Raw genomic sequence first — 18494 nt, forward strand, 5'->3', positions numbered from 1 at the left:
AGGAGAATTATGGTCTTGCTCATCTCTGGCATTTGAAGGTACAGAGCATTAAGGGGAGCATTGTGGGAGCATGCTGTATAGTGCTTTTTACATCTGATGGTGAAATGTACAATGTAATGCTTCTCCACAGGACCAGCTTCCCCACTATTGAACCTACACACAACAAGTCAAAATTGAATCTTCAGTGTAAGATAATAATGTCAGGCAGAACTCCCTCAGTCTGTTCATTTGAATAAGGAGGGAACATCAATGCACATGTATTATGTTTTTCCAGATGCAAAGAGCAAACGTGCTTCTAGCTTGAATTACTTTTATTTTATGATTATGGAAAACAAACGAATAAGAAGGAACAAAAATAAAGTTTCCATGTGAGAGCACAATGGACCAGTTTCTCTGCACTGGTCTGGTAGCACAAAAAGAATGGAGACAGCCCATAACTTCCAGTTTAGTATACCCCTGACATGAAGGGAGTCCCTAGTGAGTATGAGGCCAACTCCCATGCCTCTCTCTCTCTACAGCCCCTAGCACAGCAGATGTAACAAAGCACAGAGAAGGAATGGCTGAAGCATGATATACTTTGGCTATCCTCCACTGGTGCATGGTCCCTTATGGACCATTGCTAGCTGATGCAAGTTAGAGTAGTCCCCAGGCTTCTCTACTCTGCACATGAGGCCTGGCAGGGAGTCATAACTAGAGCCCTGCAAATCTGCAGAGATTCACTTTATATCTGTGCACCATTTTTGCACATCTCGGATCAGATGTGGATGCAAATTTTGTATCCACACAGGGCTCTGCATAACTGACTCTCTGACATCCCAACTGATTTGCTAAACTCAGCAGAAAATCTGGGTCAGTGTGTCTCTCCTCTGCAGCAAGCTACATCTGAACTGAACAGAAAATGGCAGATGCTTCCAGCAAACAACAGGTACCTAAACATTTAAAAGTGCAATACATGGAAACCAAATATGACTCTTAAGTTTGTTCTTTCCCCATCAACCAGTGATTATTCATAAAATCAGTACTACTGCTGAATCTGTAAGTCAGCTTCTGCCACACATCAGGGACCTAATTTTCTATTGCTCTGCATCTTGTGTAGTCATTTAAACCAGGGCAAAATGAGTGCAAAGTGGGTGTAAATGCTATCATTCTGATTAAGTAGTGTTGTACACCCACTTTGCCTTGGTGTAAATAACTGTACAAGATGCGGGCAATTGGAAACCAGATTCCAAGTATCCAAATCCAGACCTAGTAGAGGAAGAGCAAGATGTTGACTTTGCTGTTGTGACAATTTTTATATAGCTGGGCCAAAATATTTTGGGAAACTCCAAACCCGAGTATTTTATGGGGAATGGAGATATGACAGAAGTTGGTTTCACTGGCTTGTGTATATCTCTGTTTCTTTAACCCTACAAGGTACTTCTAAGCAGTGGCTCCTTTTCCAAAAGAAAAGGCCCACAAAAGCCACCGCTCTAGGGATAAAAATTACACCAAGTTCTGTCAGGTTTTGGCTCACAATGTGGAGACATAGCTTCTTTCCAAAATGGCACTCCAGGAGACAACATAAAAACATGGTGGTCCCCTGTACTCAGTTATTCAGAGGTGACTCTGGCATTCCTTTGATGGGATGTAGAAACTCCGTCCAGTGATTGGTATGGAGAGGATTAACTTTCTGTTCCTGAGGAGGGTTAAAACTGCACCCTGGCTAGTAAACACCTTCAGCACAGAAATCTGTATTTAATTCAATTTTCAGTTTTGCTTTGCAATTCCCCATTAAGTAGATACAGCACTGTAGGCTACATTTTTAGTTGTCTCCCCTAAAAAAAGTAAAACAGCATTAATATTACATGCCTTCTACAAATAAGAAATAACTATAAAGAAATCAATGTAACAAACCGTACATTAAACTGTTGGTTGTATGACATAATGTTGATCCAGGGGTAGTTTTGGGTCTGTTGCTTGAAGTGCACTTCAGACTCTTGTTAGCGTTGTAAAATGAAACTTCTTCAGTCTATCTCCTTGCTGTTGGTGCTCTAGGTAATTTCCAGTTTATGGGTTATAAAGTTTGGACCATGAAAAATAGGTATGTAGAAATTTCTGAATACAAAAGATTATTGTCCAGGCATCGGCACATACAGAGTCCCATGAGACGTGACCGAAGCTCTGTATCTTGACTGTACTCCTGAAATTAAATCACTTAGTAAGGGGATTCTTGAACACAAAATATTTGGTGCACGCAGTGCTCTCAGGTGAACAATATGCTCAAGCATACAGCATATGGGATACACTCCAATAATCCCTTAATAGTTGTTAACCACATTAAATAACAGTATGGTTCTCTGTAACTCTAAGATGTAACATGGCAAAAGGCACAGGGAGCCTTTAAGTGGTATAGTACAGACAAAACCAAACATTTGCTTTGTTTGTTCCAGACCTAAAGTGCTGTGATTTCTCTATGCAGTCTTCAAAAAGGGATCTGAAAAGTGCAAACTGCAGGCATGGCAGATGAAGAGTTTTCATGGACATACGTCTGTGCAGTCTCTTGAATCTGTGACATTCGTCATAATTAAGTCCTGGGTTTCAGGGTTCAAGTGTCCTTTAAAAAAACAGAACAGGAAAATTTAATTTAAAAACATTTCTGTTTAAAAGCACTAAATATTGAGAGCCTAATTCTCATTTACACTCAGGCTCCTTTGCATCATATTGGCGGTGCAAACAGGACTTGAAGTGGGCATAAATTACAGTTACACCCATTTTAAGATTGCTTTATACTGACAGAGTGGCATAAGGGGCTGTAGTATTAATGAGAGTCAGGCCTTGAATATTACTATTAATAATTATGGGTCAGATTAAGAACAGCTTACTCAACTGGTAAGCATTTACTTTCATAAGTAGTCCCACTATCTGGGCCTATATACTGTAAAGTTACTTATTGCCAGAGATGCGTGTGTTTGCACGTGCACATCAGGGATGAGGAGAAGTGTGCTGACAAGGCTGAGACGATTGGTCTGATATCTATCATGACCATTGTCAGAGTAATTGTAATGACCGAATCCCTCATCCTTCCTACCTGGCTTGCATAAAGAAAGCCACTAATGTCTGTGCAGTGCCATTCATATCAATGATGCAGCACAAGTAACAATGATTTAATTGAACTGCAGATACAGAAGCCTACATATTGGGAACAATATGTGAAATGGGTAATCTGCAATCTTTATTTCAGACTTTATGTGGTTAGAAAATAGTGTAATATATTTTTAATAATTGATTATGACCAACAGTGGAAGATTTGCAAAATTATCTGTTAGTTCTTTTACATATAGAGATGGGCAAATAATTACATTTTCTGTGATTTTTAAAAAAAAAATTTAGATGAATCAGCTTTCATTATGTTCACACTCCTTTTGTGTAGCAGCAGGTTTACCAGCAGGAATGTTTGACCAAGCCCCAATTCAGCAAAACGTGTGAGCATATGCTTAACTTTAATAGTACCATTGACTTCAAAGCATCTACTCTTAGGCTTACAGTAAGCACATGAATAAGTGCTTTGCTGAACTGCAGCCCAAAGCAATGAATTTTAGTGAATATTTTGCAGAATATTAGCAAAATATAGATTTTGAATGCACATCCAACCAAGGAACAGAAATAGACCCAATCAAAACACTTCAAAATTTGAATCTAGAACACTGGCAATAAATTGCTTGTGAACAAGCTATGGACCAAGAACAATGAATACAGTCATTTGTGGAGAGAAAAAGAGTCAAAGGTCATCTAGATTATTCATAATGATTGAGCTCTGTTTCCAAATCTAATATCTAAGAGCTGCATCTTCAATTTCTTATTCAGACAAAACTCCCGCTGACCATCATATATATGAGCTGAATAACAACAAATCTACAGCCTGTTAAAATGAAGTCCAATAGGATTACTCATGTGAATATCATGTGTAAAAGTATACACACTAGTGGGGCCTAATAATTAGGTCAATGTTCTAAATCTGCATTACTGACATAGCTTAAGTTGTGCTGTTTAGAATTTCTTATACAAAAAATTCTTGTTCCTCAAACTGAGGGACTGTAGGTCATTTCCAAAGCATTACAGTAAACATCTGTGGCTTTCAGACTTCATATACACACACAGCATAGAATAAAGGTTCTTTCCAGTGTTTCTTAAACGTGCATGGTGCTGAGAAATATAATTGGCTGTCATATGATTTCCTGCATACTGAGTAGACATTTTCAGTCATTAGAAAGAGGAAGTAAAACAAAACCCAAAAAAGGCAATGAGTATCCTAAGATCTGTTATCTTCCCTTTCAAATTCTTCATTTTAACGTGTTTCATTATAATCTCTAACATATGACTTGATGTGTAAGCAGGGGCTAGGGCTTATGGTGAAAAGAATTCTACTGCTGTAAGTAATCAAATCCATGAGAAGCCACGCTATGTGCTCAAACAATATGCATTAGGGTTAGGTTTGGACATGCATTGAAGCTCTGCTCCAGAGTTTATCCTGCTTGATGGTTTTAGTTTAGTTGGGATCAAATTTTGCTCTCATGTGTGCCTACAGTAATTCCACTAAAGTTTTACATCAGTCTGTGAGAGTAAATAATTTGGCTTTTGATTATTAATGTTTATTTTTAAAATGCTTAGTTGGGACAGCATGAAAGTGTCTCTTTTTGGACGTAGTACATATTAACTTTAGCGGACTGGAAAGCCAGAGGTATCCTGCAGCACATATCATTCACGACTCAGTGAGTCATTTCCATGAAAAACCCAATCTCCATCAATCCAATTCCTAATCTGCACTTCTCCCCTGAAAGCTCAAAGTCATCTTGTCACCAGGCCATCTTCTAACTTGGTTTTTATTAGTTAGAAGAGAGAATGTATTTCAATTTAATCCCATTATTTGAAAAGAAGTAACACTAGCTGGCTTGTAAACTGCAATTTGTAGTTTCTCCAGAGACCATTTCCAATACTGATACAAAACCTCACCTGCGCCAGAGCTTTGCTCCGCATATTTCATTGATCCCTGGGGCTTTGGTGGTCTTGTGGGCTTGGCCTGTGGAGTAACTTAAAACAGTTTTGGGACTGCTCTAAATTATGTCCCGCTTCAATGACTCCCAAGGGGCCATTCTGGCAACTAGGGATTGCCAGGACACAGCAACACTGTGGCCACAGTCCCTCCTACTGCCAACAACCAGGACTTTGGAGCCGAGCCCGGAACTGGAGTGTGGAGCAGCTCCGGAGCAATGGAGCTGCAGGGTTTTGCCTGGAGCTGGAGCGGAGCCGGAGCACAGCTCCAAAGCCCTGCCAACAACCCTGGCACATAACCTGTGCTTGGTTTAGGGAGAGGTTAGTGGAACAGAATCTGCTCCCTATGCCAGGAGAATTTCCCTTTGGCCACAGAGACTGGCTTTAAGGGCATTTTGTGATGCAAAGCAGGCTTATCAGGGGCCAGAATCTGGCCCATTATTTTAACTATGTCCTATGGAGTCTAGTCGCTGGCAGTTCTCCAAACTGTTTTTGTCCTGGGTCTATCTTCAGCATATTATTGATAAACAGCTTTATATAGATTTTTATCTACAATATCTCAGGTTGAAGTATATAAATATTGTTATCCCTTTTTGACCTGAATGGCTAGTCAAAATTCTGGTCTCTGGGGATCTCCAGTTGGAAGTAGAAATTTATGGGGGAGTCTATTATTTTCTTTCATTCAATTTTGTTTATTTACAAGAAATGCACAATGTCCTGCTTCTCTGAATGCAGAAAGAACCAAAACAACAGGATAGCTTCTTTGCTTACAGTCTCAAGCTTCTTTAGCCAGTACCAGACCCAAAACCTCTCTCTCTAGCTTTTTCTAGGGTCACACATCATGCTTACAGACTCCTGGTTGGCTTTCTTGCTGCCTCTGAATCCTCTCATTTTCTTATCTGTCCCACCCCCCGTAGCATTTTCCATACTGACAGACACTCTCATGGACTCTCTCTCACCCATGACTGGTCAGAACAATACTCAATGGAACCTTCCGCCCACATAGTGCTAATTTCTGGGCAGACTCTATTAGGCCTTGTTTTAGGTGAGGCCCCTGATTGGTCCTTTCCACGTATCTTAAATGAAGGGCATATTCACGCATCAGTTTTAGAAAGGTTTAATCTCAACCCATAACAAGGTTTAACCCAGATAATAACAGTACGAAATAGAACCAAATGTAGAAAATTCTTTGGTGGGGGTAGTCAGATCTATGCTGTTATCTTGCTTATTGCTTGCTTTGTCTTGTTTTCACAAAATGAAAGTTCTGTTGTAATACAGTTTGTGGAAGTTCAGATACATTTGGAAATTACCTATTCTTTGCTTTGTGCAAATTTCTGTACGACAAGGAAAGTCATACATTCATAAGAGTTTAAGATGGAAAAGACCCATTTGATTATCAAGTCCATCCTCAATAAGGACAGGATATAGTCCCCAGGAAAGGACATCTTAATTGATATATTGATAAAAACAGATACTATACTAGATTTGAGACAAAGGCCAAGGAGAAGCAAGTCTCATGCAATACTTACTACTACAGAAAACTCTACATTCACCAAAACAAAGTTAGTTTATCATCTGGTACTGTACCAGATTATGACTAGGAGAAACACAATGTCCTGACGTGGACCCAGAACCAGATTAACAGCCAAGGCAATACCTTGGAGGGAGGAAGTGACCTGTTCTGTATTATTTACAAATTTCTGTGTTATCTGGAAAGTCATAAGATTACATGTAGAATCTGGAGAACATTCCTACTAGGCTGTAGCAATGTTAAGGAAAGTCAAATTTAGACTCTAAAGTACATAGTGGTTCTTTAGTGTTCTCATTTGACTGATTCTTTATATATTGACAATGCCCTTATTAAAAAGAAAAAGTCATAAGCAGGAAGTTTAAAATTCCATGACTTACTGTTGTCTTCTTTCTGTAACTGAGGACATTTTCTTTTTTTGTCTGTTAAAGCAAGTGTGAACAAATCTGATTTAGAGAATTTTATTTTAAAAGTTTCTACTTTAAAAAAATAACTTAATATAATTCAAAAGATTTTTAAATATCCAAAACATCTGTGTTCTTCTATTTGGCATGAGACTGTAACAAATTTCTCCACAGTTCTTCTGTCCAACAACTGTATGGCCAAATCCTACAGCCCTTAATTGCAGGATTAGGCCCATAATCCTGTTTCCATTCAAATTCTGTATTAAGGTAATCAGAATTCATGTATAGTTTACTGGAGAAGTGATTTATTACCAAGACCAGAGTTGCATAATAGGCCATTATCCATTATTACTTCTCCACTAATGTTTTCTTTCAGATAGTAAAACATTAAGAAAAAAAGCAAAATAAATAGATCAAGTAAACCCAGCTAATAATAGTTCAGTAAAGAGTATGGTACATACACCATCCTGTTAGCTATTTAATCTGAACAAAAATCATACATAAAATTCCTGTGTCACATGGTGAGGGAAGTAAAGCCTAACTCAATGAAAAATCAGTCATCTTTAGATCAGAGTTCCTCTGGAAAACAAAAGTGAGTGTGGGTAGAAACCATCCAGTTGTTCTGAAAGGCCTGAAGAGCAAATTAGGAGACAGGACGCACTAAATAAAGTCAAAATGTACCTTTTTTGGCATGGAGCTTTGTGAATGATTTTCTCTTTAGAAAGATAGTTAATGCAGATATGAGAACAACCACTATTACACAGGTTGGGATGACAAATAAATTCAGAGATTTTTTTCCAACAACTGCTGTTTGTCGAGCTACAAAAAAAAAAAGAAAAAAGAAAAAAAAAAGAAATATAGTTTATAAAATGATTGGACCTTACTTTCATTTACACTACAGCCTCTTTACACCACCATGGCAGAGCAAAGAGTCCCTAAAGTGGTTGGGTATAAGTTTTCACACTTACAGTAAGACTCCTTTAAGCTGCCAGAGTGGTGTAAAGGGCTCTTACTGCAAATGAGAATTAGGCCCATGACTACTATACAGTGAATACTATTATAAATCATCTGTGCACTGACTGAAGACTAGTGGGATAGAATTCTAGAAAATGGAAGACCATGGAGATTGGAAATATACGCTGAGAGTATCATTGTACTGACAGTTAAGCAAGGGCAGCTATTCTAGAATTTAGGGGAGGAAATGCAAATATGTGACAGGGGAAGGTTGTGTATATTAACAGCAAAACTAGTCTGGGTTCAGAAAGAACTAGTAAAATGCCAGGTTTCCAAAAGCAAATACATTTGATTTGTTTTATCTCCAAAAAAATCAATACTATACTACTTACTAGGAAGGAATTTTAGAGATTGATATAATACTATATATCCTAAAATCAAAGCACATAATCAGCTTCTACAAACTCTGTCTCTCTCTCTCTCTCTCGCTCTCTCTCTCTCTCTCTCACACACACACACACACACACACACACACACACACACATATATTGTGGCAACCCCTATGTAAAAGTTCAAAAAGAGATACGAACCTAAAGTGAAAATGTAGGAAGTTTTTTCATTCAGTTCTTTAGACCAGAATGTGCAGCTGTAGTTTTCACTAGCATTTGGCTTGAATGTCAGCATACTGGTTACATTATATAGTCCATCTGTGGTCAATGTGTAGGTGGTATTTACAGATCCGTTGACTTTAAGATTCTTCTCATTTTGCCAGAACACTTCAGCTAGAGGATATCCTTCTGACTGGCAAGTTAAAACTAACTCCTCTTCTGCAGGTTCACTCATTATTTGTACATTTATTCTCGTGTAGGATGCTGCATAAGAACAAGTTTAGTGAAATTAATACATATTTAAAAGCAATTTTTCCACTATTCCTTCCTCTTTCTCTCTCTTTCTTTCACTGTTACTTATCTACAATTGTATCTGATGTACTACAATTTGAAATGATGGCCATTCTGCAGAAGAATACAGTATGCATTGCTCAGTCCTCCTCAGGCCTACCATGTCTATTCTTTCTTCAGTCTACTTCTTGCAGAGCCACACTAGATCACGTGCTTGTAATTCATGGATCTAGAGAAAGCTAGTGCCTAGCACAATGGAGCTCCATTCACTGATGGGGCCTGCAGGCTTTACTGGAATAAATATAACAGTGGTACTATAATAAAGAACAATTCAGGCCACCTGAGGGAAAAATAGGTGTTCGGAATGTTTGTGTAACACCAGCTTTCATCTGTGGCATTATCATTGTATGACTAGATGCTTGCAAACACAAGCCAAAAGAACACAGCTGATCCTTTAAAACTGGGATCTCCATTCTTTGCCTTTCAAAAAACCCTTCCTCTAAATGATCGCACAGGAGAGGTTTCAACTCAGAATCTCATTGACATGCTATGAGCAGCAAAAAAGGCCATGAGCCAAATTCTGTCCTCAGTTACATCAGTGTAAATTATGTTTAATATTGTTAGGCTCTTACAAATAACAGGTCCCTGGCCTGACAGGTACAAACACTTGGGCAATCCCCACTTCATCTGTTACAAGATGGTACAATTTAGAGCAGCCCTAAAGCTGCTCCAAGTTGTGCTGGGAACAAAGCAAGTTCCAGAATCCAGAAGAAAGGAAAGGTGATATAAAGCCACCTTTACTCCCCCTCTATGAGCTATCCCAAATATTGCTTAGGTATACCTGAGGACTGAGCCCAATGTCTTTGTAGAAGAGCCAGAAAGTGTTAGTGCTGATCTTGGGAAGCGGAATATTAAATTTGAGTTAATATATTATTCATGTCTTATATAGCCACTAACCTTTTACTTCCAAAGTAATGTACTTGTAATCAGCTCCTCTGTAGTCAATGAGACAGCGGTAAGACCCTGCATCCATGAGCTTTACGCTGGTGATTTGAAGCACTGAACATCCCAAATTCAATTTGTCACGTAACAATGTTGCTCTTCCCCTATAGTCTCTGTGTTGGGATTTAAGGTCTTCCTCCCCCTTTTGAAGAGTATAAACTTCTTTTGATTTTTGCTCTTTTAACCCTTTTTGCTCCCAACTGACACTTAAGTCTTTAAGATTTAACTGGCTATCCACTGGAAACCTGCATTCCATGGTCACGTTGCTTCCATATTCTGTAATGTACTGTAGCCGAGGAACTTCAACTGTGAAAAAAGCTAAGATAGACAAAACCATATGATTCCCACTGAGCAAATGTTATGACTTTTCCTTTAATTGGGTCATTGGGTCAAAATGTGTCAAAAATTCAAACATTCACAATTATTGGTTAGACTATAACTTTGCAGCCTTTTCTTTGCTATTGTTCTAATTTTTCCCCCATGAATAACTGTGAGTAAATAGCAAATCCACTTGATTCCATACTGATTTCAGAGTCCAAAATACAAAGACAGAAGAAGATATAAGCTGAGGTTCTCTGCACCTCAGAAATAACCCATGATTGTCTTTGGATGGATATTTACACAAGAGGCACTTGTCTAAAATTATTACGGTACCTTGTGTACCCTGAAGTTTCTCTAAAAGGAACATGTGGACATGCTAAGCCAATTTGTTTTATCCTTTAAACCAGTGTGACTCCAGTGCGACTCCTTTTAAATCAATAGCTTTACCCTGGATACACACATATGCAAAGGACAGCAAAATTTGTCCATTGTAAGTACACATTCCTGGAGGAATTTATAGACCAGAGGCATCACACAATGCAGCCTTCAATCATCACCGCAGTTCTGATTCTGCCACACTTATGTGGAGTAGCACCTTACTCCATGAATAGTTCCAATGAATCTTGTCAGTGGGACTTCTTGCAGAGCAAGATACAAGCTCATGTGAGAAAGGATGGCAAAACAATTCCTTTAGTTAGCTGCCAAGAGTAAATTTCATGACATTTGAGACATTCAGTCACATGAGCCTGAAATATTTATTGCTGTATACTATTTACACCTTAAAACTTTATTTGATGCATAATGTTATTTCCACTATAAAATTCAATGTGTATTATGTTTTATTTTATTTGTAACATCACCTGTACAATACAGTGGCAGATTTAATGCAGTAGTGCTAGCAATCATTGATAGTGATAATCAAGATAAATCCAGATAGCTACTCATGCATCCTCAACTTTGTGTAATTAATTAATGAAATATCAGTAGGAAAAACTTCATTTTTTTTAGCAGTGTTATTGTTGCTTCACTTGTTAGTAATTGTCATCACGGAAGAATGATATAAAAGAGTCTCAAGCCATTCCTTTTTATCTATGTATCAGAGGGGTAACCGTGTTAGTCTGGATCTGTAAAAGCAGCAAAGAGTCCTGTGGCACCTTATAGACTAACAGACGTATTGGAGCATGAGCTTTCGTGGGTGAATACCCACTTCGTCGGATGCATGTAGTGGAAATTTCCAGGGGCAGGTATATATATGCAAGCAAGAAGCAGGCTAGAGATAACGAGGTTAGTTCAATGAGGGAGGATGAGGCCCTCTTCTAGCAGTTGAGGTGTGAAAACTAAGGGATGAGAAACTGCTTTTGTAGTTGGCAAGCCATTCACAGTCTTTGTTTAATCCTGAGCTGATGGTGTTTAATCCTGAGCTCAAAGAGAAACTGCTGCGCTTCAGTTCATCTGCAAATTTGACAGGGCCTCATCCTCCCTGATTGAACTATCCTTATCATCTCTAGCCTGCTTCTTGCTTGCATATATATACCTGCCCCTGGAAATTTCCACTACGTGCATCCGACAAAGTGGGTATTCACCCACGAAAGCTCATGCACCAATACGTCTGTTAGTCTATAAGGTGCCACAGGACTCTTTGCTGCTTTTTATCTATATCATTTATGATCTCATATTTACACAGAAAGTATGGTTTCAACTGCACCTTGTGGTGAAAGTGAAATAATAAATAAGAGTGAAAGAATATCTGTGTGCTGTAAATTCCATTTGCATGTCTAGAGAAAGGTAAAGTGAAGGTTTTATTCTTAGCAGTATTTAATAGATATTTTGGACTGTATTCTCCAGTTTGCTAAGACCACTTTGAACTGCTTATGTGGTAAAAAATGGCCTTATAATGTCTAAAGATAGCCAGTGAAAAATTCCTTTTGCATAATGAAACTCTCTATCTGCAGAAGGCTGATAGAGGCAACTCCAGTACCTCCTATAGCGGTTATCCAGCTCCAGCTATGTGTGTGGTGGGTCATTCTGAGGAATAGATGTGAGAGGATGTGGGGGAGGAAGGAAGGAGAAGTGGTGGAGCAGAGTTCCACACTGCTTGATCCTCTATTGATCCTGGTAGTTGGTGGCTTTTCAACATGGCTGACAAAGGCATAACAAGATCCAATGACTGGAAGTTGACATAAGACAAATTCAGCCTTAAAATAAGACACACTTTCCTAGCTGAGAGGGTAAACGAATTTTGGAACAGCTTTCCTGAGGAGGTGATGGACTCCCATTGCTGGGAGTCTGTAAGGTGAGATCTGGTTAAAAGATATGATTTAATCCAGCTGGGAGAAATTCTATGGCCTTTGTGTGGGGGAGGTCAGGCTGGATCATCATAGTGGTCCCTTCTGGCCTTGGAACCTGTGAATCTATGTATCCCCCATTCATCACGTCCCTTCATCTGCGATGGGAAGAACAGCATTACCTCTACATGTTCATAACACTTGCACCTGTGCATTAAGATAATGACTATAATCAAATCTCATGCTTCAGAGGGTTCAGCAGGTCTCCTGAACTGAATTTTTTTTTCCTGATGTACAATTCGGTAGATGTATTCTGGGCTTGTGTTTGTTTTCTCTTTCCACCTTCGTCTGAAGCATCAGAGATTGGCTACAGTGAAGATGGGACATCAGATGAGGAGGACCAGTGTTGTCAGGGATACAGAGAATCCTCTTTCTAGATGCCTGGCTGGTGAGTCTTGCTCACATGCTCTGGGTCCAACTGATCATAGGCACCAACTTCTGCTCACGCCGGTGGGTGCTTGACCCCCTCTCTGCCCCCGGCCTTGCACCAACTCCACCCCTGCGTCCCCTGCACCTGCCCCGCCCCCATTCCAACTCCTTCCCCAAAGTCCCCACCCCAACTGCACCCTCTCCCTGCCCCTATTCCAACTCCTTCCCCAAATCCCCACCTTGGCCCCGCTTCTTCCCTGACTCCTCCCCTGAAAGCGCCACATTCCCACTCCTCCCCCCTCTCTCCCAACTGTTTGGCGGCAGCAAGCGCTGGGAGGTAGGTGGAGGAACAGGGATGCAGTGTGCTCAGGGGAGGAGGTGGAGATGAGGTGGGGCATGGGGAGCAGGGAGGGGAGCTTGGCTGCTGGTGGATGCAGAGCACCCACTAATTTTTCCCTGTGGATGCTCCAGCCCCGGAGCACCCATGGAGTCTGCGCCTATGCAACTGATCACTAGGTTTGGGGTTGGGAAGGAATTTCCCTCAGGTCAGGTTGGCTGGAACCTGGGTTTTTTCCACCTTCCTCTATAGCATGTAGTGTGGTATCTGGACATCTCTCACCTATTCAGTTTCTTGCCATTGCAGGAACCTCAAGCACTGGTAGCACCTTAGTTACTCTGGTTTGCTGCCTGCTGCCCCAAGCAAAAAAAAAAAGAAAGCCGCTTGGACTGCTGCCCAAACTGCCAAAGCAAAAATAAAAGCTGCCCGGACTGTGCAGCCCCAAGAATGGACAGAATGCTGCCCCTCAGCATGTGCTGCCCCAGGCATGTGCTTTCTCTGCTGGTGCCTGGAGCCGGCCCTGGCTGCCTGTGGCACATAGTTTGGTCTCCTGAGGACTGAAAGTCTTTGGTCTCATGAAAGTCCTAGGGCTTAACATAGGGGCATCTGGATGAAATTTAATGGTCTGTGATATACAGGAGGTCAGACTATATGCTCTGATTATCCCTTCTGGCCTTAAACTGTATGAAATGATGAAACCATCCTGAACTGTCAGTGGCATCCATTAGAGCAGTAAAATGGCATCCTCCACACACTCAGGATTGCCACAACCCCATCTGCTGATGGAGCGACCCCACTTAAAGCCACGACCCACACTTTGGGAACCGCTGCTCTACAGGCTGCTGCAGCAACCATGAATACACAGGGTTCTACAGTGCTTCGTCTACACTCACACCCATAGCTATGCCTAGAGAGCAGAGGCGGCTCTAGGCACCAGCAAAGCAAGCAGGTGCTTGGGGCAGCCCATTTGCAGGGGCGGCAGCTGGCAGGGATCCAGCCTGGGAGCTGAGAACCAGCGGGGGGCCCTGGGAGCTGTAGTTCCTTGGTTAGCTCCCTGCCTATAGAGCCAGCCCCGGAGCAGGGAAAGAACTACATTTCCCAGCATTCCCTTGGCTGCTATCAACAGGAAGGGGAGAGGGAGGGAGTATGGTAGCTGAAACCTCATGCTGCAGCTTGCTGTGAATGGAGAGCTCACTGCTAGAGCAGGATGGCACTGTGAATGGGGAACAAGTGTGCCCAAGGAGTAGAAGGCTTTGGCCCAGATATCCCCTTCAGAAGACATCCCCAGACTGGATTAGGGATACTGCTGTGACCTCACCTTGCAGTCCCCAAAGAAAGAATTGGGTGGACTAAATGGACAGTGCCCCTTTCTATCTGAAGCCCAGCAAGGGAGGTATGTGGATCCCACTAGAATTTAAAATGAAAAGTAAGGGAGGGGAGGCTCTACTGGACCTGGGTAGCTTTAGATACAGTACCAGGCATGTAGGAAGATTTCCACTTCTGAGCCATGGAAGCAGAAATTGACTTTAGCTAATATTCAGAAAGGGAATCTAGCACCTGCCTTCCAGATTTGAACACCTCAAAATTCAGGAGTGCTCAAGCTCAATTTGGGCAGCTGTTACTTCATTTCTCCCAAATCAAATATACTGATCCACTGTAATTTGCTGTAGAAAAAGTAGGATAAAATTGAGCAAGAAATGCTTCCCAATGGCTTTTAGGACTGGAACTGCTATTTTCACAGCCATTGCCCTTTTTTTTTTTTAGTTTTATTTGTTTAAAAGGAAGACAATGATATTGCATTGGCAAATTCCCCATAGAAACAAAGAGTGGAACAAAAGAATAATAAAGGCACCTCAACTTTTCCTCATTTATGGAGGGCAGTCTTATAATATGCATCCAGATATCCTCCAATCACACAAGCTGAAAATGGTTCCACTTTACTGCAGTTCTGTAACCATATGGGATCCAGTCTGCGTTCTGTGCACATCCAAAATTCTGCTGAATGACCCGCCCTGGGAGCAAGTTACCAGTGACCCAGGGCTGGGGTGAGAGGGTGCAGGTGGCGGGGGGGAGAGCCCAGGGCTGGGGCAGCTGGGGGTGTGGGGGGAGGGGGCAGAGCCCAGGGCTGGGGTGGCAGGGGGTATGGGTGGGGGGGCACGGGTGAAGGGGGGAGCCCAGAGCTGGGGCAGCATGGGGTGCAGGGGGGGAGAGCCCAGGGCTGGGGCGGGGAGGGTGTGGGTAGGGGGGAGAGCAGGGCTGGGGTGGGGGCAGCCAAAACATTTTTTGCTTGGGGCAGCAAAAAACCTAGAGCAGCCCTGCTAGAGAGAGAGGAAGGATGGTCCAGTAGTTCAGATGCCAGCCTGACACTTGAGATGTGGGTTCAATTTCCCTCTCTAGCACTGACTTCCTGTGTGACCTTGAGCAAGTTGCGTAGTCTCTCTGTGCCTCAGTTTGCTACCTGTAAAATGGGGGTAATAGTACCTCTCTACCGCACAGGAGTATTGGGAGGATAAATACATTAAAGATTGAAATGCACTCAGATACTACATTGATGGGGGCCATATAAGTGTTTTAGATAGAAGCCCCTAAGCCAGGGACTATAGCTGGCTTTACCATCCAAATAGCCTCTATATTGGAGATATTCTTCAGTGGGTAGAGGCATAAAGGGATATTAGGACAACATAGATCTGGGTCCAAAGATTTATTTTCCCTAGCCCATTCCTTATATGGACAGCTAGCCTATTCCTTGACTTGTCTCTAGTCCCTAACTGTGTCTTCTTATGTATTTGTATAACATCTGGTACATTGGACCTCAATCCTGAGTGGGGCCTTTGATGTTACCACAAATCAAATATTTAATAATTACTAACAGTTTACTATCAAAGGGGTAGCCGTGTTAGTCTGGATCTGTAAAAAGAGTCCTGTGGCACCTTAAAGACTAACAGATGTATTGGAGCATAAGCTTTCATGGGTGAATGCCCACTTCGTCAGACACATGCGTGGGCATTCACCCACAAAAGCTTATACTCCAATACATCTATTAGTCTTTAAGGTGCCACAGGACTCTTTGTTGCTCTTATCAGTTTAATAATAGGATTGGATTTATTTGAGGCCTTTGTTTTTATTTTGTTTATTTCTCTTATCCAATTAAAGTCATTTAGTTTCACTGAATATGCAAGAGTGAGTTATTGTGTAGCTAGAAGCCTGATAATTTTCGGGTGATGAGGATTGGATGATTTAGGTGCTCAGCTGCCATGGTGATGGAGGTGTCATATAAAGTAAATAGATTAGATAAATAGATTAGATAGAGAGAGGAAAAAACAAATGGATCAGTGGATATGGATGAAGGAAAATGTCTCTGTTAAGAAAATGGCCATTTATGGAAAAATTGATGGGTGCCACTTGGAGGGAAACACCCAAGATTTTTAAAAGTCGCTAGTGATTGTGGATGTTTCAGTTTTTGGATGCCCCATATGAGATTTCTTAAAGGAGCCTGATTTTTGGAAGTGCTGAGCACCTACACTTTGAAACTCTGCCCCCTACAACAGTGGTGTAGCCAGGATGGGATACTTGGGTGGGCCCCAACTTTGGGGGATGGGCAATGACAGGGGAGGGGGGCCAGGAGGGATCAGAGCTACTTTCCCCCTATCCTCTCCAGCTGGCCTTGCAGAAGGCAATGGACACACTGGCCTGGGGCCCCCAGGGGCCCCATCATGCACCCGGGGAGTGGGGTTGGGGCACTGGGGCATTCAGGCAGGCAAGCCCCCATGCCCCAACTCCACTCCCCGGCTGGAGTCCTGGATGGGTGGAGCAGGGTAAGCCCTCAACCTGACTTCCTGGCTGGAACGCCGGGCAGGCAGGCGCGGAGCGGGGCAAGTGCTGGGGCTGGAGCAGAGCTAAGACTCTGGTGGTGGGCCTGGGTGCTAAATGGGTGGGCTGTGGCCTATCCAGGCCCACCCGTGGCTACGTCTCTGCCCTACAAGCCTCCTCCATTTGGACGCTCAAAACAGAGCTCCCAAAAATCACTAGTCACTTTTGCAAATCTTGGTGAAGACTTTGAAATGCACGTATAAAGGCTGTAGCTGTATTCTTATGCTAGTTATATTGATGAAAGTTAAAAGAGAAGATCTCTCACCTCTTATCAAGTAGAGCTGCACTTCCAATATCAGGATTGACAGGATTCTGAACATTTTCTCAGAGGAGTCTAAAACACAACAATATTAGCAACTTAAATTTTCCCAACTGCCTTATCATACTGAGATGTAGCAAACTCCTTTACCATAAAGTTATTAAAAGTTAACCAACTTTCCAGGTTCTTAAAAGTCAGAAAATATAAATAGGACCTTACATGCTGACTGAATCAAACGACTTTCTGGGTTATAAAGACACAGGCACATGCTGTATATTGTGGTACACTAAATTCTGACACTGAAAACAAGGAAATCACTTTTAGAGATCTGCATCTGAGCCTTTATGATTTCACGAGTCCAAAGGGGACTTATCGACACCAGATACTTTCCAGGATTATTTCTTACAGTAACTACAATAACCTCGCTTTGAAACTGTACCCATTAATATTATAAGCAACTGAAGATGAATTTTCATAGTCAATAAAGCTTTGTACATGTATAAACATACTTCCCAAACTCCCATAGCTGAAGGAGTCTGGCATGCTTTGTGGCTTGATAGTAGAACAGCCCTGACTTTGTCTCCTCTCCACCCCAGTCACCCTTTTAGTGGAATTTTCACATGAGCCCTCTGTGCTCATGGCCTGTATGTGTTTTAGGTCTCAGTGTAGGACACACAAAGGGAAAGGGTGGCCTCCTTCTATCTTCTCTCCCACTCACCCATGCAAAGGCCAGGGACAGTCTGGCCTTTAGTCTGGTCAAAAGAGGTTAGATTTTTCATGAAGGGACTTTCAGGAGTGGAAAGCTTATTCTGTTCTCTCTGCATGGAGTCGTGATACATTATGTGCCACAAAGTACCATACTGTATTGACAACAGACAGCCCATAAATAATGCATCTGAAAGGAATAAATCTAGTTTTATTGTGGGCAGCCTTTTGTGCTATTGATTATTAACAAAGAGACTATTCTTTGTACTTTTTTCAGACACACAAGTAAACAAAAGAAAAAGCAATGGAATGAAATAGTCTTAAATATGCCAGAGCTAGTGAGGTAGGAAAATAAGGAGCAGATTTTATTTTTATAAAATCAAGCAGATACAGAGACACCAGGGCCGGCTCCAGACCCCAGCGTGCCAAGCGTGCCAAGCCACAGTCATGCCTGCGGGAGGTCCAACGGAGCC

General features: G+C 41.8%; 1 protein-coding gene across 1 annotated transcript in view; it reads right to left on the reverse strand.

Moving 5' to 3' along the window:
* Positions 1-241: 241 nt before the first annotated feature.
* LOC123372911 (programmed cell death 1 ligand 1-like) overlaps positions 242-18494 on the reverse strand; it is a 32439-nt gene continuing 14186 nt past the window's right edge. The window contains exons 2-7 of the mRNA XM_045021539.1: positions 17323-17391; positions 9771-10133; positions 8505-8786; positions 7642-7779; positions 6937-6978; positions 242-2593 (exon numbers count right to left, since the gene is read on the reverse strand). Coding sequence (XP_044877474.1) covers positions 2514-2593; positions 6937-6978; positions 7642-7779; positions 8505-8786; positions 9771-10133; positions 17323-17377 — 960 coding nt within the window. The 5' untranslated portion in view covers positions 17378-17391 and the 3' untranslated portion in view covers positions 242-2513. The remainder of the gene's footprint in view (positions 2594-6936; positions 6979-7641; positions 7780-8504; positions 8787-9770; positions 10134-17322; positions 17392-18494) is intronic.

Source organism: Mauremys mutica, chromosome 6 (assembly GCF_020497125.1).
Source record: "Mauremys mutica isolate MM-2020 ecotype Southern chromosome 6, ASM2049712v1, whole genome shotgun sequence".
In the NCBI taxonomy this organism is placed as follows: Eukaryota; Metazoa; Chordata; order Testudines; family Geoemydidae; genus Mauremys; species Mauremys mutica.